At 49.4% G+C, this 24,460-nt stretch overlaps 1 protein-coding gene across 7 annotated transcripts in view; it reads right to left on the minus strand.

Annotated features, from left to right (window-relative positions):
- Nucleotides 1–24,460, minus strand: part of MYO9B (myosin IXB) — an 89,263-nt gene that overhangs the window by 34,404 nt on the left and 30,399 nt on the right. For all 7 annotated transcript variants that reach the window (XM_072786838.1, XM_072786839.1, XM_072786840.1 and 4 more), the window contains exons 3-6: nt 8,216–8,310; nt 2,292–2,354; nt 1,763–1,862; nt 1,412–1,512 (exon numbers count right to left, since the gene is read on the minus strand). In XM_072786838.1, coding sequence (XP_072642939.1) covers nt 1,412–1,512; nt 1,763–1,862; nt 2,292–2,354; nt 8,216–8,310 — 359 coding nt within the window. The remainder of the gene's footprint in view (nt 1–1,411; nt 1,513–1,762; nt 1,863–2,291; nt 2,355–8,215; nt 8,311–24,460) is intronic.

Consider the following 24,460-nt stretch of genomic DNA (forward strand, 5'->3'; position numbering starts at 1 on the left):
CCCTCTGCCTGTGTCTCTGCCTCCCTCTCCCTCTCTCTCTCTGAATAAATAAATAAATAAATCTTAAAAAAAAAAAAAAAAAACCACAGGCAAAAAAAAAAAAAAAAAAAAGAAAGAAAGCAAAAAATTCTTAAGTGTGGAGTTTGATAAATTGTCACAAAATATACACCTCCTTGTAACTAGCACTTAGAGCAAGAGACAGAACATTCCAGGCACTGAAAGCCACCCCAGCTCCTGCAGAGGAATGGCTGTCCTCATGTCCTAATGCTATCTGAGAATTTGATGTCCATGAAATCATATGTACTTGTATCTGGCCTAGTACTGGAAGACCGTGATATGGGGGTGCTATGCGTGTTACTATGTATTGTCCAATTTGGTCATACTCAATGCTATATAGTCCAGCATTTCTTAGCCTCAGCCCTGCTGACACATGGGGCTGGATCATTTTTTGCTGTGGAGGGCTGTCCAGTGCACTAGGGGACACTATCCCTGGCCCCTGCCAACTAGCTGCCAGAAGCAGTGTCCTTCCTCCCCCTCACGCAGTGTGATCATCAAAAATGTCTCTCGACGTGGCCAGCGGCCCCGTGGGGTTAGAGCTGGCCCCAGGTGAGCACCACTGCTATGTGTGGAGTCCAGTGAATGGCAATCTACAGTCCATTCTTGTATAGTGTCTTTGCTAAGAATGGCTCTTCAGTTTTTAGAGGGTAGTTAAAAAACAAAACAAAACAAAACAAAAAAACACAGACCACGGAACAATGACCGTTTGGCCCTCCACGCGGAAGATTTTACTATCTGGCCCTTCACAGAAAGTTTGCCAATCTCTGCATGATATATAGATGTTTAGTTATTGAATTCCTGCTGGTGAGCATTTGTCTTGCGGGGGGGGGGGTATTCCAACTTTTTGAGGCTGTTAATAACAAGGCTGCCGTGTGCAAGTCTTCAAGTCAGCACAAGCACACATTGCTTTGGGCACATAAAGGTCTAGTAGAAACTGCCAACAGTGTTCCAAGGGGGCTGGCCTGATCTGTGCCCTCCCAGAAGTGGGCAGTGGTTCCCTCTGGGTATACTGAACTCATCGGGCAGGTGTGGCAAGTTCCCTGGGGTGGCTTTCCAAAAAATTAAAAAAATTTTTAATTGTGGTAAAACACACATCATGTAAAATTTACCATCGTAACCATTTTCAGGTATTAAGGACATCTGCACTGCTGGGTAAAAGCCCTGGGGTTTTACATCTCCCAGTGACTAATGACGAGTCCCTTTCCACATGCTAGCTGCCATCGGGCTGCCCTTATTAGTATCTGGGTTCCCTCTGGGGTGTTAGCCAGGTCTCAGGGAGTAGCCTTAGGTAAAGATGGGGAGGGGTAGGGGTGTCCACACGGGAGAAGGCAGGAGGGCTGGGCTGCCTACTTACTGCTTCTTGGTGGCAGGGAGGAAGCCCACCATCTCCATGGCCTGCTTGAGTCTCTCAAAGTCATGCTTCAGGTCTTCTCCATCTTCGATCTTCAAGTTATGCTGAAAAACAAAGTTGGGAGCACTCTGGGCGTTTCTGGGCCAGCAAGGGTGGCGTGCAAGAGTGATTTTGGCTGGGACTGGTGGGGCAGGGCTCAGGACACAGGGAATGAATGGGCCCCTTTATGCCGCCTCCTTGGAGTCGGTCTGGGGGCCAGAGAGGGCCCAGGCAGACAGCCTCTGACCTCCTGGCGTGTAAACAGCCCATGGGGAACAGAGGCAGCGTTTGTGGCCGCGGCTCGGGGCTGTTTACCTGGTTGAGGTAGAAATAATCTTCAGGCTGCTTGAGCTGAAATTCTTGACGCTCTTCCTCGCTGACGCCAAGTAACAAATAATAAAACACGTGGTAGTTCCTGTGGGTCAAAAGGAGGAGAAAAAATTCATTTTTGGAGGCCAAGCAACGGCTACTCTTCAAACCACTACTAATATTGCTTTGGGGACCACACCAGGGAGGAAAAAAAAAACCACACACCTCAAATATGTACCAATTTGAGACAATAAGTTGATTCTTATGATGTCTTAAAAGGAAAACTAAACCGTGAGCTTCTCCGGTGAGGAGATGTCTGGGGATGAGGGGTATTACTCTGGGTAAAAGCCTGGGTAGGCACAAAAATAAGCACAAGAAGGTGGTTTAGGAGGTATGAGTTGCAAAGCTTGCAGCCACAGAGCAGCCTTGCTCCTGGGAGATTGGCCACCATCTCCCATAGGGCTAGGACACCTGCTTCACTCCTTTGTGGGGAAGAAGGCAGATGTGGTGGGTCACTGAGGAAATTTCCTCCTACCTCTCATCCTTCTCTTGAGAGACGAGGCGAGACTTTTCAAGCAGGTATTTTTCAACAACAGCCCTGTTATTAAAAGGAAGATGAGTAAAATGTTACATTTTGATAGTTTTCTAGAACAGAGTAATTTGTCACAATAAAGCCAGCTGAGGATTAATTTCCTTTGACACAAGGTAAACACAGGTACCTAAATCACCCTTTAGAAATACAATCATCCTGGGGCACCTGGGTGGCTCGTTGGTTAAGCATCTGCCTTTGGCTCATGCTGGCCTGGGATGGAGCCCCGCGCCAGGCTCCCTGCTCAGCAAGGAGTCTGCTTCTGCCCCTCCCTCTCATGCTCTCTCTCTCTCACTTTCTGTCTCAAATAAATAACTAAAATCTTAAAAAAAAAAAAAAAATCATCCTAAATATCACAGTCAATCTAAATGTGGCAAATATAATCAATCTAAGTGGTCATAAATATAACTACCCTAAATGTCATGTATATAATCAATCACCCCCAAGTGTCGCCTTGTCTTATGACTGCCATCCATAAAAATAAGGAACCTGGAGGGGATCCCTGGGTGGCGCAGCGGTTTAGCACCTGCCTTTGGCCCAGGGCGCGATCCTGGAGACCCGGGGTCGAATCCCACGTCGGGCTCCCGGTGCATGGAGCCTGCTTCTCCCTCTGCCTATGTCTCTGCCTCTCTCTCTCTCTCTCTCTCTCTCTCTCTCTCTGTGACTATCATAAATAAATAAAAATTAAAAAAAAAAAGAAAAGGAACCTGGATTGGCCACTTCTGCTCGCCAGACCAGATACGAGTTGATCACTGTTCAGAAGCTTAAGAAGCACCCTGGGGTACCCCCCTCAGGCAGCGGGAACTGGGGCAACTGTACCCATGTGTTCACGGACAACAGGGGAAGGTCGCCCTCTGCATTCACCACCTCCTCAGCCTTTAAATGCTTTTCCCGTTAAAAATCCAAGATAATAGGTTCATTTTTTATTTTTTTTAAAGATTTTATTTATTTATTTGAGAGGGAGACCAAGTGAGCTTTGGGGGTGGGAGGACAGAAGGAGAGGTCTCCCTGCTGAGCAGGGAGGCCAACATGGGGGCTGATCCCAGGACCCTGGGATCAAGATCTGAGCTGAAGAAGGCACTTAACCAACTAGGGCATCCAGGCACCCCTCTATTTTTTTTATAACTTCTTTATTGATATAAACTGCACATATTTAATATAGGCAACGTGGTGAGTCTTTTTTTTTTTTTTTAAGATTTTATTTATTTATTCATGACAGACACAGAGAGAGAGAGGCAGACACAGGCAGAGGGAGAAGCAGGCTCCATGTAGGGAGCCTGATGTGAGACTCGATCCCGGGTCTCCAGGATCAGGCCCTGGGCTGAAGGCAGCGCCAAACCGTTGGGTCACTGGGCTGCCCACGTGGTGAGTCTTGACTGGGTACTTTCCTATTTTGTTCCACCAGCTTTACAAGCTGTCACTGATGCACAGTAAGCTAGAAGTGTGTGAACTGATGAGTTGTGACACATGCAGGCACCTGTGTACCTACCACCATGACCCAGTTTCCTGGGCCCTTAGTCAACCCTCCCTGCCTCTCAACCCCAAGCAGCCACTGATTAGCCCCACCATAGATTAGTTTGCATTGTCTAGAATTTTAAAGAAATACAATCCTTCGGTATATATATATATTGTGTCTGCCTTGTCACTCAGCCCAGTGACTCTGAGATTCAGCCCCATTGCAGCATGTATCAGAGCTTCACGCCACAATGTGTTACCCATTCATTAGCTGACGGACATTTGATGGTCAGGCGTCCATGAGGCTGTGTGGGCTCTGGGGCAGGGCCCAGGGACCTCTACAGCTATACTCTCAATGTTAGCAGTAGTAAGGACTATTCTCAGCACTGTTTTGTAGGGATTAAATGCCCTGAATCCTTTCACCCTGGGGGTGGACACTGTGGCTCCAACTGAAAGATGAGATCCTAAAATTGAAGAGGCCACCTGCCACCTGCTGCCTAGGACCCCCCAGGAGGGAAGTAGCCTAGCAGGGACCCCACCCAGTGGGGCTGGAGGGGCTGGTCATTCATGGGTTATACCACCACCACGTGTGGGAGCTGGATAGCTCTGCAGGCTCCCTTCACCTGAGCCCATCCTGTTTTATAGGAAAGGCAGCTGGTACCCGGGGGTAGGGGTAGAGGTGGGTAGGCCTGGGCGACATCCCTGGGCCCCTGGTCCAGGGCTTGCTAGACACCACCTGCCTCTCTCTCCAGGACAGCAGTCGCCTGTCTGCAGACTTGCCTGGGACACATGCAAACAAAACATGCACGGGCGGGTTTCCATGGACTCGGACTGTGTCCTCTCATCTTTCAAACCCATGTTTTTTTTCTATTCCTTCCCCCAGCTAGTAACTATTTTAGTTGTTGGTGGTTTGTTCTCCTAGGGAGGGAAGCCACATCTGGTTCTAGAATCAGACTCCTGCTGGAAGCTCCACCTGTGGCCAATTCCCTGCGCTGTGTCGGCATAGTGGAGAGGACAGCGACCCCTTACTGGCATTGAGCTGTCATGTGACAATGACAGCCCCTTCCCTTCCCTGATCATTCTTAATGCCAGGACCCTACTGGGGTTTGTAGGGGGCCAGGGATCCCCCGGTACTGAGCCACTGAACCCACAGGAAGATGAGGTCTTGCAAATTGGGGAACTGGAGGAAGACTTGGACTGCCCCTGACCCTTGGCCTCCACAGGAAATGGCATTGAGAAGTGTCACCTCCCCAAAAGCAGAACTGGGTCTGGGCCTGCTCTTCCCCAGCTGGCTGTGACCACTCCCTGGACAGGAAGTGTACCTCCTCATCGAGCGTGGGCAGGCCACATGGTCATGGGCTGAGGTGGGACTTCCTTTCCTGAATCCAAGGCCACAGACAGGACTTTCAAAAGTTGGTCTGTAAGACACAATCACCCGGGACCTCTGGCCCTGAGCTTGATGGGAGCCTGAGGCAGGCAGAACAGGCTGGACCAGTTAGCTGAAGGCCAACACTTGCTGGTACACTGGGTCACATGGTGGCCCCCAGAAGGTATGCCCACTTGGAAGCTGTGAGTTTGACTTTATATGGCAAAAGAGTCTTTGTAGATGTAATTAAGGGAAGGCTCTGGAGATACGAACATCTTCCATGATCAGAGTGGACCCTAAATCCAGGGACAAAGTCCTAAGAAGAAGAACACTGAGTGATGCAGAGAAGACCACGTGATGATGGAAGCTGAGATTGGGGTGATGTGGCCATAAGCCAAGGAAGGCCTGGAGTCACCAGAAGCTGCCAGAGGGCACAAAGAATCCTCTCTTGGAGGCTGTGGAAGGAATGCTGTCCTCCCTACATATTGATTTCAGGCTTTCAACCTTCAATGCTGTGAGACAAGAAATTCCTCCTGCCTTGAGCCCCCCAGTTTGTGGCACTTTTTTATGGGAGCCATAGGACACCAGAGACCACACAGAGGAGCAAGCTGGGAGCAAAGCTCCAGTCTGACCCATGGCTGCAGAGCCATCCCTGGACCCGGGAAAACATGAAGTAGCCTCCTGGCATCTCTGCTCCCATGAGGGAGTTTCCAGGATTGTAGATGGGGTATGATTCTGTGTCATCTGCCCAAGAAGGTACTCTGGGCAACTCCTGCTGGTCAGACGCCCTGCAACAGGGGTAGGCGGTGGCCATGTCTATGCAGATGCCCAGCAGCACTGAGTGATGGGGGGGATCACTGGATGGTCTATGGGCTGAGGGGACAAAGCACAATTGCCATTTATTGGGGATTTCTCACTCATACCACCGCCCGCTGGAGCCTGGGCAGAGAGGCCTGAGGGTTCAAGAAAATAATATCCTGATTCGAGAGAAACAACATTCCTATTTGTGTCTTGAATATACATTGTCATTTGAAATGATCATGAGTCAGGTTAGATGAACAGAAGACCTACATACTCTGGATTCAATCTCCTGCCACTCAAGGACTTCTCCATTCCTGAAATGCCCGAGCCTTCTCCAGGCTCTGTTGCTCGGGTCTCCCCACATGGAACATTTGGGCTACTCAGAGCATCACCTGGAACCGGTGTAAATCCTGCTGCCACGGCAAACCCTTGCACCAGAATGTAGAGGCAGGGATCATCCCCTTGAGTAACCTTGGACTGTGCCAAGGTGCCTTTTTTTTTTTTTTTTTAACTGTGAAAGAGTTTTATTGATTCATAAGATTTCTGATTATTAAAAAAAAGTACCCCCCAAAAATACCCAAAACATTATGCAGTATTAAATCACAATTACATTTTTTAACCAACTGTAACTACTCAGAATATATACTTAAAAAAAATATATTTTGGGGCAGCCCTGGTGGAGCAGCTGTTTAGCGCCGCCTGCAGCCTGGGCTGTGGTCCTGGAGACCCAGGATTGAGTCCCACGTCAGGCTCCCTGCATGGAGCCTGCTTCTCCCTCTGCCTGTGTCTCTGCCTCTCTCTCTCTCTAAAATAAATAAATAAATAAATAAATAAATAAATAAATAAATAAATAAATAAATAAATTTATTTTTAAAAATCCTTAAAAATATATTTTATTTATTTATGAGAGAGAGAGAGAGAGAGAGAGAGGGGCAGAGACATAGGCAGAGAAAGAAGCAGGCTCCATGCAGAAAGCCTGATGTGGGACTTGATCCTGGGACTCTAGGATCACGCCCTGGGTCGAAGGCAGGCACTCAACCTCTGAGGCACCCAGGCATCCTGAAAAAATATTTTTTTTAAAGAGAAAGAAATGCTATAGCACCGAATTCTGATATGACCTTATGACTTAAATACTATGACAAAATAGATAATTCCTGAAAACATTAGTTTATTGCACAAAGCTGCCAGACATTCATAAGCATAATCACTGCGCAGAGTGATGAAAACAATTTGAACGTTATATATTTAGTTGAAGTAATTGTGCTTCCACCTAAGGAAATTACATTTCTGCCACAAAAATGTTGATCTGTTTTAACTTTCACCAGACAATCAACTTCACAATTCAGTTACCACCTTTCCATCCACCCATCTACCTAATCCATTCATCCATCCACCCATCCATGAATTCATCAATCTACAAATTCATCCATCTATGAATTTTCCCACCTAGCAACGAATCTATCCATCCACCCACCCACCCGATCCATTAAATTTATTCATCTATGTACCTACCCACCCACAAATCCATCCATCTACCCACCCACCCATGAATTCATCCATCCATCCACTCACGAATCCATCCATTTATCCAGCCACCCACCCACCCACCCACTTAACCTATGAATCTATCCATCTGTCCACCTACCTACTTCATGAATCTATCCATCCATCCACCCATCTAGCCAATGAATGCATACATCCAACCATCCATCTATCAACCCATCCTTCCTCCCTCCTTCCTATCCACCTACCCACCTTCTTCCCACCTACCCACCTTCCTTCAGTACTTCCCTGGACAACCACTTTAATTTGCTACCCAGTATTACGTCTTTCCCTAACTACAGAGGCACATGTTTGGCAAATGCCACAGTCTATATCAGCTCTGCCTATGGCATCCCCAGATCCACTGAATTTGAAACCTCATCAAGTCCAAGACATAGGTTGGTGTGTCCTTGCCTGTTCTTGGAAAGCTCCACCATGCATCTTCAGTTGTGGTACTTGCTTCTTGGGCACCTCGGCCCACGCTCGATGACCTGGGGACAGAAGTCCCGCTCCTCCCACACCTATGCTTCCCACTTTGACCCACAGCTCAGATCTTCACATCAATGACTTAAAATAAAACCACACTTGCTTCCCTGTACGGCTCACAAGTGCCTGCAGAGCCACATTTCCACACTGAGCTCCCAGGCTGACTCCTCCTCACAGGGATGCCCAGGACCCTAGCCTGAGGCCAGTGGCACCAACTCACCCTCTCACGATGCCACTCTCCAGGTAGTTGACCTGGATGAACTTCCCAAATCGGCTGGAATTGTTGTTGTGGGCCGTTTTGGCATTTCCGAAAGCCTGTGAGAAAAGCAAAAGCAGATTTTCAGATGGTGAGGATGAAATTTCTACACACCGCAGCCCGGGGCCTCACATGTCCCTCTGGGCATCATGGGCATTCACTTGCCTGAAGTCAGGCAGTGACCCTGATGAGACTGATAAACACAGAGCTTAGTGTAGCCCATGTGTGTTCCAACATACTTACTCTTTACCTCCGTGTTTGGGTTGTGTGAGGGTTCAAGTTTTAAGTCTCAGACATGAAAAAGGCTAATCAACAGCATTCATTTTCAGTTATAATTGTTTATATGGTGAACTCTGGCCCATGGGCTAAATCCAGTCCACTGCTTATTTTTGTACTGCTGGCGAGCCAAGAGTGGTTTTCACATTTGTAAATTGTTAAAAAAAAAAAATACACACACAAAAAAACAAAAGGAGTAATATTTCCTGACACATGAAAATTCTATTCACATCTCAGTGTCCATAAATGAAGTTTTACTGGCACACAGCCAGGCCTGTTCATTTATGGATCTTCCATGGCTGCTTTTATACTGCCAACAGCAGAGTAGCCATGATAGAGACATTCTGGCTTACAAGGCTGAAAATATTTACTATCTGGCCCTTTCCAGAAGTGTTTTGCTGAGCCTTGGGCTGCTGTGGGCTCTGGGCCCCCAAAGAATCTGAGGCTGGTTGGGAGGGAGAAGATGTGAAGACAGATTCCATCCTAGAGGGGTCCTGCAATTCTGTGGGATGACAAGCCAGTTCACTGCCAATTTTTTTCATTGGGGTAAAACTGGCATGACATAAAGTTAATCATTTAGAAATAAACAATTCAGGGGCATTTAGTACCTTCACAGTGTTGTGGAACCATCTCCTCTGTCTAGTTCCAGAACATTTCTATCACCCCAAAAGGAGACCCCATCCCCATTAGCTATCACTCCCCATACTCCCTCTTGCCTCCCCCAGCTACTGGCAGCTTTCTGTTGCTATGGATTTGCCAGTTTGGGATATTTCACCAAAGTGGGAGCATACATGATGTGGCCTTCTGTCTTGCTTCCTTCACTCAGCAGGATGCTTTTGGGGTTCATCCTCATTGCAGCATGAATCAGGGCTTTATTTCCAATACTCCATTTCCATACATGGAGTCTGTGACTCTGGGGTCCCCCCTGGGGCCTATGTGCCCACCACCCAGATTAAGACAAAGAACACTTCTTGCCCAGGTTCCTGGGGTGTCCCTTCTCCATGAGGTACCCAACACCACTGAGGGGTGAACAGACAGGGAGAAGGTATGATAAAGCCCTGGGGAAATGCAGGGCAGGGAAGGTGCTGGAGAAAGATGCTGGCAGAGGTGGGAGTGCTGGTGCTGGACAGGTGTGGGGAGAAAATACAGAACTAGTCACAGAGCCTGGTGCTCAGCTGTCCAAGCCCCTGGGGCTCCAGGGGCTGAAGAAGGAGTGACATGGCAGGGGAAGGGGGTGATAACCCACTCACACACAGAAAGGGAAGCTTGGTAGCCACAAGAAGGGCCAATAATGTTCCAGTTTGAGAAGGCTGAGCTGAGTGGGAGGCTGTGTGGGAGGCATGAGGGTAATGGAGAGGGTAATGGAGAGGAAGTGGCACTGTCAAGGTTTGTAGGGGGTTGGGGGCTTCATGTGGGTGTCTGAGGATCCGATGGGGCAGAGGGATGATGGCAAGGAGGGGAGAGATGGCCAGGCTGGCAGGGGATTCAGGAACCAGGAGATGTATGGACACAGAAAGGGATCAGGATTTTCTTAACGGCTTCATTCCACAGGGTAATGAATGCAGGTGATCACTGATCGGAGGTTCTGGTATGGCCATCGGAAGGGAGAAGCCCCATAAAAAAATCTTCTGCTGGGGTTTTTCCTCAAACTTCCTCTGAAACGGCTCCATTCAGCAGAGCTCGGGACCAGGACAGTGGCCTCTAGCTGGCGGAAGGGGTCACAGGACAAGCAACTTCCTGCCCCACTCCCCAGGGGCTCCAGACCCCAGGAATGGGTCCCACTGAAGGATCTGAGGCAACTTGGCCTGGTGGCACAAAGTGGGGGGAAACCTGCTTGGGCAGGGTGGTGGCTGGGTACTTTTGGTGGGGAGTGGGCTCTGTGTGGCCTCATGGGGCAGAACCCAGTCTGAGGAGAAGTGTTCCCGAGTCAGACGGTGGCCACGGAGCCCCCTTCTCTTCTTCACGAATACTTCCTTAGGACCTGTGCACTGCCAGGTTTTGAAAGACTTTGGAGAGTTGGATTAAACACAGGGGCTCCTCTGCCAGTGGGAACGGCCACATCCTGATGTGTGTGACTGAGCTACTGGCCAGTGGCTGGGTGACAAGAGTTGGGGGCTAGGCCTGGGCCTGCCTGTTCTCCCAAGTGCCTATAGAACCCAGCGCTGGATCCCCAGCTTTGGCACTGCTGATCCTAGGGGCTGGATCAATTTCTGTGCTGGGGCCGTTCTGGGCCCTGTGGGGTACTGAGCAGCGTCCCTGGGCTCACCTGCCAGAGGCCAGCGGCGTGTGACAGCCAGAAATGTTTCCAGAGCCGACTGCATTGCTGAAAAGCACTGCTATCTACAGACGGAGGCAAAAGGGGTAAAGGGGTTTGCAGGGTTGGGTGGTCAAGGGCTCTGCAGGCCCTTCATCCTATTGTGAGGACCCCCATGTGCACAATAGGCCTGAGGAGTCCTGGGAGGAAGAAAACTGTCTTTCTAGGTTTAAACTTTTTTTTTTTTTTAATTTTTATTTATTTATGATAGTCACAGAGAGAGAGAGAGAGAGAGGCGCAGAGACACAGGCAGAGGGAGAAGCAGGCTCCATGCGCCGGGAGCCCGATGTGGGATTCGATCCCGGGTCTCCAGGATGGCGCCCTGGGCCAAAGGCAGGCGCCAAACCGCTGCGCCACCCAGGGATCCCCCTTTCTAGGTTTAATCTCTGTTTTCCCCTAAGTTCAGCCTTGGAACGTTTTTTTTTTTTTTTTTTTTTTTATTTAGAGTAAAGCCCATGGACTCTTGAAGTTCTGCTCTGGGATCGGCAGGCAACAGGTCCATTTCCTCCTTTCCTACAAGGCTCACGAGACCCTGCAGGGTGCCATCTGAGCTGAGGACAGGCCCAGGCCCTCCCCCTGCTCCAAACTAAAATAAACCCCGAGAGCAAGCCCGCCTGCCTAACTATGAGCAGATGGTGAAGTGATGCCGGAGCCTGTGTGGGCTCCTTCCCCAGGGAACAGGCCTCTTTCTGTGCTGGGGCCTTTGCAGCATCCAGGTTTGCAGAGGCCCCCCAGCAATGTGCACACACATCCCAAAGACCCACAGCAGTCCCCCTTCTGAACTCGGGACAAGTCTCTGTGGGATTTCTAAGGAAACAGTCAGGGCTAGTGTCCTGGGGACCAAAAGAGGGAAAGTCTTCAGGATGTGAGGGCCCACCAGCCTCATGCAGCCTGGGCTTTGGGGGGGGGGGGCAGTGACCTCATGCGTCTGGTATGCGGTTTCAGCACACTGCGACTTTTCAAAGCCAGTCTAAAAATATCCGGTTGCTGCTATTATATGTCCAGGAGGAGGAAATGCTGGCCTGGCGCTCACAGCCAGGGGAGCTATTATGTAGCTGCTCCTGGGGCTGGATGGGTACATGCATGGCCTCGGAGAACATGAGAGCACAAGGGAGGATGGTGTGCCCAGTGATCATGTGGGGCCAGGGGTGGACAGGAGGAGGAAGCGGGATCCAGGCGCCAGCCATGATGCGATGTAATCTGGCATTGGAGCTGCAGAGGCCACATGTTAATGCTGTCTTCCCACTAGGCCAGAAAACCCACAGCACTGGCAAAATGCAATGAGAGAGGCCTTTACTTTCTTGGAAACACTTTTCTCTTCTTATATAACATAAAGTACACATTTCTGACATAGGTTGCCCAATTTGGAAAAAAAAAAATCATGATATAAGAGAAAAAAAAACAACCATAAAGAGACAACTCTAGTTCAAACTTCTCCAGGCAAGGTTTCTAGATAAAACTAAACGAAGAAACAACACACCTGCTCTTCCTCTGATGGGGCAGATGATGCATGGCCCCCCCATTCTGCCAAGGATGACAAGAGCTGGGGGACCTCGGACTTTCTTCCAACTGTCCTTGTCTTTGAGGCTTTTCTTTTGGGAAATTCAAAAAGTTCTCTCAATTTAGAGAAATTGAGGTTGAGCATCTTACTTGGCCAGAAATTTTAGAAGATGCATTTTCTGTCTCAACAGGATGCCTCTGATCTTGGCTGAAATGCACAGTAAACATTTTAGGAAAAATGGTGGTAGCATCATCACAGAATGACCAGGTGTGATGGGGCTTCTGACTTGCTTTTTGTTTTTGTTTTTTTTTAATTTGTTTTTTTGCTTCTACTCCTCTGAGAGACAGGAGTGTTATTCCCATTTCATATGGGGAAACTGAGGCACAGAGAAGCCCACTGACTTCCTTAAAGTCTGACAGCAGGCAAGCAGTTGATATGACTGCGTCTGAACCCAGTGTCCTTGCTCCCAGCCCTTCTCCATGCATTGGCTCCTCAGTCCCCACTGCCTGGGCTCCTTCTTCAGACCTGTTCTCAGTGCCTGGACTCAGGCAAGTGGGCCTGGGATCTTTCGGGGTGCCTGCCCTGGCTCAGGCTGTTCACCTTGGGCCCGGCGACCAGGCAGATAGATGGACTACTCCTGCGCCCTTTCTGAGCTCACATCGGCTGTCTTGTGCATCCCCCACAAAAACCAAACAAGCCTTGATGGACTGCATCAGGCAAACTGTTTTGCTTTCAGATTTCAGACCCTGAAAGCCCCACGGGATGGGCTCACAAAGGCAAATGCACTTGCCTAACTCTCAAGTTGACAGGTGAGCCCCAAGTTGGGATTCCCCTATGGAGAAGTGCCCCAGCCTCACCGCCCCAGATGGCTGTCCTTCCAGCCAGGCTGAAGTGGTGGCCTAATCCAAGATAATTCCGTTGCCCCCAGATTTACCTGTGGCTATCCTTTCTCAGAAGGAGGTTCTGGTCATTCTAATGGCTCTGTCTTGTTTGCAGGTTCAGCCTTCTCTGTTTTCCTGACCTCATAGCCATAGGGACCCCACTTCCCAAGCGTTTGTGAGGCTTTGGTGCATGTGGTCTTATTCACTCAATCATTTGGCCATTGTCCATCTATCTGTCCATCCATCCATCCATCCATCCATCCATCCACTTGACAACAATTTACTTTTTGGCTGCTGTGTGCCTGGCACTGTTGTAGCCTCAGAGAGCCCCCTGCATGGTGGGACTCTGAAGGGGAGGCCCTGCATCCCAGGGGATCTCCTTGGCCATGGATCGAGTGTCACCACCACTAGGAGCCCTCCAGTTGGCCCAAGCAGGGTAGGTTGCCCACCATCTTCTGGGGCCTTGATGCTGCCCCTTCCTCTGCAATGCCACCTCTGGGTGAAACCTCTGCCCCTGCCTCAGACCACATACCACATACCACATGGGACTTCCAGATCACTCGCGTCCAAGCCCAGACTGGGTATATGGAGATGGGGGAGTGACTGGTGTTGCAGGGACGGGCTGCCATTGGAAAAAGAACATTAGTATAAATTAGGCAGCAATGGAGCTTAAAGATGGGGCCAAATGGTTGTTGGCCAAGCATTGCAAGGCCAATGGTTGCTGGCCTACAGGAGCTGGCTCATTCTAGTCATGGGAGGTGGTGGGGAGAACACAACACTGGGAGCAAGTGAAGTTGGCATCAGCATGCTGGAACCAGCCTGATTTTTCTCCAGAGTATTCTCCACGTTTCAAGGATACTTTCCTATGTGAAACAGCACTTGGTCTGTACCCACAAACAGGCTATGCCCATGGGTAACACAGGTGACAGACAGGGCAGGAGGCATCCTGAGAAGTGTCTCATGGGCCTGATGGGAACACAGAAGCTCCCCAGCCAGGGTCTCTGCCCATGTGGTCCAGGGACCAAGGTGCCGGGACTGTCTGCTTTGCCCTGTGTTGAGCAAACAGCCCTGGGGCCTCCATTCAAACCTGGGGCTTTCCTGTGGTGGAAATGCTAGAAAAATAACCCTGCATGGGGTGGAGGGCTGCTTCTAGCAAGGAGCCCTGGAAACCGGCTGTCTGCAGGGGATTCCAGTGGGTCCTGGTGACCTGCAGGAGGGCCGACCAAAGCAGATGTGTTCAGTGCTCCTGGGTTTCAGATTCCTCTCCTGTAAAATGAGGGAGAGAACTTCTGGCTTCCCAGGTTGTTTAAAGATGAAGTGAGACCATGGAAGCCAGGGGCTGGTCAGCTTGTCCCGTGAAGAACCACATAATAAATATTTGGGGTTTTGTCAAAATGACTCGATTCTGCCTTCGGAGCCTGAAGCAGGGACAGAAAATCTGTACGTGAACGGAACCTGGCTGTGTGGGAGACACCCTTCTGACACCTGGTGGGGTAGGGCAGGCTTGGGCTCTGGGCTCTACCGAGGTTGGCCAATTACAGCCCGCAACCTGTTTCTGTAGGGTCCACGGGTTAAGAATGGTTTTTACATTTTTAAACTCTCGAAAAAAGAAAACTTGAAAGAATATTTCACAACACACGCATTGAATATGCAATTCAACCTTCGTGAATTCAGTTCACAAATAAAGTTCTGCGTGGTGTATACCCACCTCTATTTATATGTTGTCTCTGCTTGCTCTCAGACTACAGCAGCAGAGCTGAAAATACCGACCCCGGGGTCCTTTACAGGACAAGCGTGCTGTCACCATTCTAGGGGCTCCCAGTTACACGTGTAGGAGGAGACTCTGACACTCAGACATAGGGCGGGTGAACAGAAGAGGGTGTGTCATCTGGACTGGCTGGTCTCCCAGGGCACAGCGGGGACCCAGAGAAGCGGGACCTCAAAGCACAGAGGAGAGGGCTGGATGGGCCAGCAAGGTCGCAGAAGGTGGGGAAGTGAAAAGTATAGCTAAAGTGCTTTCCAGAGAACTGCCACACAGGAAGCAGTGGACAGGGTGGTCAGTTCTAGGGAGGGAAGATGGCAGGTGAGGACAAGGATGATGATGGAAGGGGGTGGTGATGAGAGGAGGTGGCTGTAGGGTGGCAGACAGGACCCTCCTACTACCCACCTCCACTGGAAGCCTGCTCAGGAGGGAAGACAGATTCAGTTGGCCTGTGGGTGTGGGGCAGGAAGTGGAGGGGTCACATCCAACCTCAGAGCTCCCAATTCTTAGATGAGGAAGTGGAGGCTTTCCAGGGCCCTGCTAACACCTGGCCTCTGCCTGGATTGTTTGCTTCCTGTTGCCCATGGGGCTTAGGGGCACCCAGCAGGGTCTCAACAGCCAGTTGTTAGATGGACAGGTGAATGGACAGCAGGCATCTGTAGAGAGCCAAGTGATGATGGGATGGGATGCTTACCCTATCTCCATGCCCCCAGTTTATAACGGGCTCTATCACTCTAACTGGACTGACACCAATGATTAGCCACAGACTCAGACAGAAACACTGAAAACCAGCAAGGTTTCAGTCCTGGGACCTGAACAGGCTCTTTGAAACGGACTGATTCTTCCCAAGAGCCAAAGTTTCAAGCAAACTGTGCTGGGGCGTGGGGCGTGGGATCGGGGAATCTTAAAAAAAAAAAAAAGGGGAAGATGAAAAAGAAACCAAGTATGAAACAACTTATTGTATCTGATATTTCACTAAATTTTTGTTTAGGTTATAATGAAACCATGTGCCAGATCATAGAGAGTAGAGAACAGATCAAGCTTTGATGGGGGAAGGCCTTACTTGGTTCTCACTGCATCAAAAATATTTGAGGAATTTATCAAGATCCCCAAGGGCTAATCTTATCCATTTTGACAGCCAACTCATTCTCTTTGGGATTTACTTGGTTCTTTTTCTCAGGTTTTTGAGCTGGGAAATTAATTCATCCACTTTCATTCATTCATATTTATGAATACAAAGTGCTTATGCCTACGAATTGTCCTCTTGGTACTGCTTTACATAGTTCTTTTCTTTTTAAGATTTTATTTATTAAAAAAAAAGATTTTATTTATTTATTCATGAGAGACACAGAGAGAGAGGCAGAGACAGGCAGAGGGAGAAGTGGGCTCCATGCAGGGAGCCAGATGTGGGACTTGATCCCAGGTCTCCAGGATCACACCCTGGGCTGAAGGCAGCACTAAACCGCTGAGCCACCCAGGCTGCCCATGCTTTACATAGTCCTATGGATTCTCATAACATACAGTTTTGGTCACTGATGTTTAGAAAATCTGTAATTGGGATCCCTGGGTGGTGCAGCGGTTTAGCGCCTGCCTTTGGCCCAGGGCGCGATCCTGGAGACCCGGGATCGAATCCCACGTCAGGCTCCCGGCATGGAGCCTGCTTCTCCCTCTGCCTATGTCTCTGCCTCTCTCTCTCTCTCTTTGTGTGACTATCATAAATAAATTAAAAAAAAATAAAAAATAAAAAAAAATAAAAAAAAGAAAATCTGTAATTTTGGTTTACAGATAGCCCTTCATCCAAGAATTGTTTATCGGAGATTTACATTTTCTTCTTGAAAGATAATTTCCATACAGAAGGGTCTTTAAAAAAATTAATTTCGGGGATCCCTGGGTGGCTCAGCGGTTTGGCGCCTGTCTTTGGCCCAGGGCACGATCCTGGAGTCCCAGGATCGAGTTCTGCGTCAGGCCCCGGCATGGAGCCCGCTTCTCCCTCTGCCTGTGTCTCTGCCTCTCTCTCTCTCTCATGACTAAATAAATAAGTAAATAAATAAATAAATAAATAAATCTTTAAAAAAATTAATTTCTAGTTTCATTGAATTAAGAGTGTTGCTTGTAATAGTTCTACTTTTGGAAGTTCTAGATGCTTTCCCCATGACCTGATAGAGGAAATGAGTCTTATGAATGCTCCATGAATACTTAAGATTTAGTTTTACATCAAAGTGAAGGGTTTATGATATGGCCATAGATCTGTCTCAACACACAGATCTGGACATATTACACGCTTGCCAATTTGCTGTCTACTCAACCAGCCTTGTGGTACATGTTTATGTCTGTTTCTCCCAGTATCTTCTATAATTTCCACTTTGTAAAGGCAGCAGCTGTGCTGTTTGGTGCATGCATATTGCCAACTACTATACCTTAAGTGTAAATTAATGCTTTTGGTATTTTTTTTTTAAATTTTTATTTATTTATGATAGTCACAGAGAGAGAGAGAGGCAGAGACATAGGCAGAGGGAGAAGCAGGCTCCATGCAGGGAGCCCGACGTGGGATTCGATCCCGGGTCTCCAGGATCGCGCCCTGGGCCAAAGGCAGGCGCCAAACCGCTGCGCCACCCAGGGATCCCTGCTTTTGGTATTATGATAAATCATCTTTGTCACATGCAGCACTCAGAGCTCTGATCTCTGCCTTCGCTGTGTCCACGGGACAGGCAGGTCTGTTTGCTCTTGTTTCTATCTGCCCGCCACACCTGGGCCTGTCTTTTCATCTTTAGCTCCCTGGCCTGCTCTGGTTTAAGTGTGTCTTGTTCATAAAGCACAGGGTCGAACTCAGCTTGCTTCACAAAGCTGATTGCACCCGTTTACATTTAGCAGTGCGACAGTCTCATTCTGAAGCTCAGGCTGACATCATTAGCTCTCTTCCTCACCTGCTGCTTGTGGGTGTGACTGAGTGACGGGAGTCAGAGCAATTCTCCGGGTCACTTGATGACTTCCTGAAATCCTGCACCTTTTGCAAGACTTTTCAGCCACACTATGCAACTGATTTGCGTGGTGTTTATGTGGTAGGATGCCCCTGGGAGACAGCACGCTCCAGGGCTGCTGAGCTGAGAGGACAGTGTGAGGAGGGGACTCATTCTGTAAGTGGGCAGTTCATTATGGAAAGTTTCACCTTGGGGGGACGACTGCCTCCCCACCCAATTCCCAAACTGCATGGACTCTGGTGCCAGTGATGAGAATAGCAAGGGCTTTTGGTACTTTCTATGCAGTGAAATCAAGCATTTGCATGCACGAGGAAATGTGAACTCCCAGGGGTGGGATGGAGGGTTTCCAGAACATTTCTCTCCACTCTTATGCAGACACTATAGACTCTCTCCACATCCCTGGGGAAGGGGTTGCCTTTGAGCCCAACCCCCCCATGCCTAGGGTGGACAAACCTGTAATCTTGAGGCTCCCTGCTTACAGTAGCAGGGAACCAGTCAGAGTTACCAAGAGTTCAGTGCCCACTTCCCCCACACCAGGTCACCACAACCATGCCACTCTGGTGGGTTGGAGAGAGGGAGAGAGAGGGTTGAGACCCCAAATATGAGCTGTAGGGGCTTGTCAAAGATACAGAATCTTGGGCCCCATCCCAGATCTGCAGAATTTCTGGAAAGGCCAAGGAATCTAAATTCTTAAACCAGGGGGTTCTTCTGATTCAAGGAAGGATGAGAACTGTGGCTTTAGGGTTTGTTTTAAGATTGAAGTATGTCTAGTGGAGGTGTGTGAGGTCCAAGTCTAATTTGCCAGGATCTTACCTGCCTGAGATTTACTGTGAACATCTTGTCAAGGTGGTGGGAACTTATTTAAGCCCCAAGGTCTGCAAACTATGCCCTACAGGCCAAATCTGGCTGTCTTTTTATGAAAAATATAAACTTTCCATTTTAGAATAGTTTTAGATTTACCAAAAGTTACAAGACTATTTCAGCAAACTCCTGTGTACCTCATATTCAGTTTCCCCTATTTTTTTTAAAAAAGATTTTATTTATTTATTCCAGAGACAGACAAAGAGAAAGAGTGGGGGAGGAGCTGAAAGAGAGGTAGAGGCACAAGCAGACTCTGCGCTGAGCATGACTCTGTGGGGCTCAATCTGAGGACCCTGAGATCACAACATAAGACGAAACCAAGAGTCAGACACTTAACAAATGAGCCGAGCCACCCAGGTGCCCCAGTTTCCCCTATTAACATTACCTTTGACACAACGAACAAACCGATACTGATTGATAAGTTATTAGTAACTAGGTCCACATTTTATTCGGATGTCCTCAGTTTTTCCCCAATGTCCCTTTCTGTTCCAGGATCCCATCCAGGATCCTCTATCACACTCAGTCATCCTGTCTCCTTGGCGTCTCCACAACAAGTTTCTCAGACTTTCCTTGTTTTCGAAACCTGGACAGTTGTGAGGAGGACTGGTTGGGTACTTTGCAGAAGGTTCTTCCATTTGGGTTTGTCTGATGCTTCTCCCTCACTACTTGTTTTTGTAAACAGTTTTACTGGCACATGGATCTACCCATTCATTTATGTATTATCTGTGTCTGCTTTTGCTTTAGGAGGGCAAGGTAAAGTAGTTGAGACACAGACTGCATGGTCCAAAAATCTGGAAATGTTGACTATGGGGCCCCTGGTAGAATCAGCTTGCAGAACTGTCTATCAAGGCAGGGCAGTGGCCTAATCCAGAATACATTCTCCGGAGTGGCCAGTGCCAACCCACTCTGGCCAATTTTACCATCACTCAGCATCTGGAGTTTCAGCAATTATCATCATGAATGTTCAAAGTGGGCTTCTATGGGGCACCTGAGTGGCTTAGTGGTTGAGCATCTGCCTTTGGCTCAGAGTATGATCCAGAGGTCCAGGATCGAATCTCACACTGGGCTCCCTGTGGGGAGCCTGCTTCTCCCTCTGCCAGTGTCTCTGCCTCTCTCATGAGTAAATAAATACAATCTCAAAAAAAGCCAAAGTGGGCTTCTATGGATGGAAAAGTAGGCTGGATAAAAATCTTTTTGAGAAATTTGTCTCCCTTCTTTGAGAAAGTCCAACTAAGGGTCCTGTGGCCTGTTCTTTAGGGATGGGGCTCAGGGAGATGGGGACACTCAGGTGTACATGAAGCCACCAAAGAGGCCATAGCCAACCAAACTCCAGGCTCTAGGAGGTCTGGGCTCCTGTCTGCTGAGAGATTGTGTCTGTAGAATTTGGTCTGGGACTTGTACTCATTATAACCCTCGCTGCTCTAGTTACTGATGGTGGCAAGATGCAAGGCCTATAGGAGGGAATCAGAGAGGGCAATGTGGCAGGTCTCTGTGGGCAGGGTTCCACATATGTACAGACCACTCTGCATTCCCTTCCTTCCTCCCTCCCTCCCTCCCTCCCTCCCTCCCTTCCTTCCTTCCTTCCCTCCCTCCCTCCCACCTTCCTTCTTTAAATATTTTATTTATTCATGAGACACAGAGAGAGAGAGAGGCAGAGACACAGGCAGAGGGAGAAGCAGGCTCCACGCAGGGAGCCCGATATGGGACTCGATCCCGGGTCTCCAGTATCACACCCTGGGCTGCAGGAGGCGCTAAACTGCTGTGCCACCGGGGCTGCCCCTCTGCATTTCTTTCTTTTTTTTTCCCCTCTGCATTATCTCACTGTAAAGTTCATGTAACACAAAATTCACCATGTTAACCCTTCTAATGTGCAGTTCAGTGGCATTTGGTATGTTCCCCATGTTGTGTAACTGTTGCCTCCATCTAGTTTCAGAACATTTCATCACCCCATGAGCAGTCATTCCCCTCCCTCAGTCCTGGCAATTGCTAATCTTTCTGTCTCTATGGACTTGCCTGTTTGGGACATGGACGGGATCACAGATTATGTGGCCTTTTATGTCTGGCTTTTTTCACCCAGCATGGTGTTTTCCTGGTTAGTCCACATTACAGCATGTGTCAGTGATGAATTCCTTTTTGTACTGAGTAATCTCCAATGTATCCACTCTGCCTTGAAAAGGGGCAGTATGGGCAGCCCTGGTGGCTCAGCAGTTTAGCGCCGCCTTCAGCCCAGGGCGTGACCCTGGAGACCAGGAATCGAGTCCCACATGAGGCTCCTTGTGAGGAGCCAGCTTCTTCCTCTGCCTGTGTCTCTGCCTCTCTTTCTCTCTGTGTCTCTCATGAATAAATAAATAAAATCTTAAAAAAGGGGGGGGGGGGGAACGTAGTAGCAACATCCTGACCTGCCTTGGTGGGTCACTTAATCTTCATTGGGGCCTGGGGAAACCATGACTGATGCTGTCCCACGTCCAGGAGGACCACTGGATCTGAAGGCCCCAGCACTCAGGGAGGTCAAGTGCTCCAGCCACCTCTTTTTCAGGTGGGCACAATCCTCTCTTTGACTTTCCATCACAGGCCTGCTTCTAGCCTTTGCTTCTCCTGAAGCTCCCTCCCTGGGATCTCCCATCTTCTTTATGGGCCCAACTCTGGAATGGATGTGGAAGCTTGCCCATGCACCAGAGAGCTGTCCTTGGCTCCCCACAAGGCTTCCTCCCCACCTTGGGGTCACTGTGACCTCATCTCAGCACACATTTACTCCTTGCTCTTCCAGAGCTGACACTCAGCGCTGCTGAACTAGACCTGCTTGCTATTACAAACAAGTGGCCCTTTGAACACCAAATGGCCCCTCAGAGCCTCAGGATGTCGGGTGGCAGCAGCCACACTGTGCTGGTTCTGCGGCATGACTCTGCTGGCCACATGACATTCTGGACCTTTGATTCTCCCAGAAGGCCCTGGGGGTGGGACTTAGCTAGATTACCAGGGGCAAGAGCATTCTAGATGGAGGGTGTAGCACATGCAAAGGTCTTGGGGTTAGAGATCAGGAGGCAGAACAGAGAGGTAGACTTGCTACAGGTCACACAGCATGTGTGTGCAAGCTGAGCTGGCTGCCTGGTCCTGCTCCTGTTGTCTCGGCAAGGGCAGCTCCAGGCCCTGAAGTTTCACAAGTGGTCAATTCTGGTGGAAGGGGACACAGTTACATGGTGAAATGCAAGGACTGGTCCAGCCACTTTGGCACAACTGAAGATGTTCCCGCAGTGGACATGTGTGTCCTTGTCATCTCTCTTCCCTGCTGCTTACCATCTAATCAACGTTTGCAACCCTGACAAGCAGCTCTGTCCAGGTGATGGCTCCAGAGCCCCAAGCTAGATTTTTAACTGTGTATCTGGGAGGCTTCAGAACTACAGCAGATTGCTTGGCCTTGGCACTGCTGGCATTTTGGCGCTAGATCCTTTTTTGTGGAGGGGGCTGTCCTGTGCACTGGGGGATGCTGAGCAGCATCCCTGGCTTCTACTCATTAGATGTCAGTTTGTAGATGTGGTCAAACGTGCCCTCAGGGTAGAATCACCCCGGCTGAGAACGGAGCCTTAAACTCTATTAAAAAATCAGCTGCCCTGGAGACCTCTGTGCAGAGAAGGCTAAATGAACTCTGTACATTCTCAAGGGTTATTTACCTTATGGGGGTGATATCACATAGCATCCCCTAAGGGTCCACCTCATGGAGGACTCTGGGCCTGGCCTTGGGAGTTGGATGTGGCCAGCTGGTAGCTGACTGACACAGAGGAAATTTGAGAGGGCAGCTTCCCAGTGACACTGGGGATGGAGCACCGAGTCCCTCCATCCTGAATAATTGCTAGGAAACAAATTGGCTGCCAGGTTGTGTGGTTGCTCCTGGTCCAGCTGTGTTCCTGCCCCAAATAGCAAGGTGGATACAGAGGACAGATGGGCAGACATTCCCCAGCCCTCTCTAGTCCTGGTGCAACGGTATCCAGAACTTTCAGAAAGGGCGGTGGCTGTGGTAGGGGTGTCCCAGGCCTGAGCTATGCTTTGCCTTTTAATCAACTTTTCCTGTAAGTTCCAAGGAGGCCTTTCTGGGTGCTTAAAATACACCCCATAATTTCACTTTTCTCTTAGACACAGCGTTCCCAAAAATATAAGTTCCCCTTTTGTCTAAAATACCCTCAGTGTCAGGACTCTGCACTTTTTTTATGCTGCACACCAGAAAGAGAGCCCCAGGTCTGCAGGGCACAGAAGGGGCAGAGAGCGCCAGTGAACCCTACCTTCCAGACAGCCACCCCTTCCCTGGCACTTCCCCTGATACCCATGGCCATAGGGCACTCCTATGCTCTCTGTACCTCCCCCCCAGACACCCTCTCTTCTTTCTGCAGCCCCTCCCACTTTGTAGCTGGGCTGAGTCTCCTGACTGTCTAATACTGTCTCTCTTCCCTGTCTCTGATCTAAGTGGCTCCTGGTAGCTGCTCCCCATTTTCTGTGTCTTGGGACATCCTCGTAGTGACGTGGGAATACCCATACCTGGTGGTTTGCATTAAGCCCTGGGGCTGGGAACACCGCCAGACCCCGCCCTGGGCAGCAAGAAATTCGTCCTCATGCTCCTCTCTCTGGCTGAGTCATCCCCCAGCTGTGAGTCCCACTGAGTCTGCCTGGACACATATCTGACACTTCAGATTCTAGTAAGCTTCCTCCAGTGGTGCCTTAGCATGGGGTGCACACTTCCAGCCTGGCCCCATCAGCTCTAGCACCTTTATGCTGCTTCCCTGAGCATCTCCTGGAGGATGCAGGGATTGCTGGTGCTGGTGGCCCAGGTGGCACTGGGGTCTCACTCTGTGTCCTCATCCCACTACAACCCTGGCAGATGGTGTTGCCCTCCAGGCAGGGTGCAGGAGGTCTCAGCATCCAGGGTATGGTTGGAAACCCTCTGAGGGCCCTGTATGAAGATACAAGGCTGGGCAGAGGCCCCCTAGCACCCTGCCACCCTCAGCCAGAGCTCAGACATGCTGGCTATAAAAACACTCCCAGGGGTGCCTGGGTGGCTCAGTTGACTGGCTTTCTGCCTTTGGCTCAGGTCATGATCTTGGGGTCCTGAGACTGAGCCCCACGTAGGGCTTCCTGCTCAGTGGGGAGTTTGCTTCTCCCTCTACCTCTCCTCTCTGATCATACGCACATGTCTCTCTTAAATAAATAAATAAAATCTGAAAAAACAAACAAACAAACAAACAAACAAACAAACAAAAAACCCAAATCACTCCCAGTTGCCCATGGGGGACAGAGTGGGTGAGTAGGACAGCAAGAAGCCCTCACAGAGCCCCAGGGAAGAGCTGGCCCTGCTGAACTTTCTGGAACATCTTCATCCTAGTCCTCCTTTCCTGACCCCTCCAAATCACTGTAAGATTCTAGGATTCTGACTCCAATTTGGATGTGTGGGGTTTTTATCCCCCCACACCAAGCTCTCCTCCAACACCAGGTGGGTGTCCTACGATTCAACTCAATTCTGACACTATCTCCCAAGATAGTACCAGATCGCACAGGTTAAAAGCTCAGTTCCACAAAGGCTGCACAGTCCCTGCTTTAGATGCCAACTGAAAGGTTGTTATCCATGCGAAATGGTTATCAGCCAGAGCTTC

The sequence above is a fragment of the Canis lupus genome, chromosome 19 (genome assembly GCF_048164855.1).
Source record: "Canis lupus baileyi chromosome 19, mCanLup2.hap1, whole genome shotgun sequence".
Taxonomy (NCBI): Eukaryota; Metazoa; Chordata; class Mammalia; order Carnivora; family Canidae; genus Canis; species Canis lupus.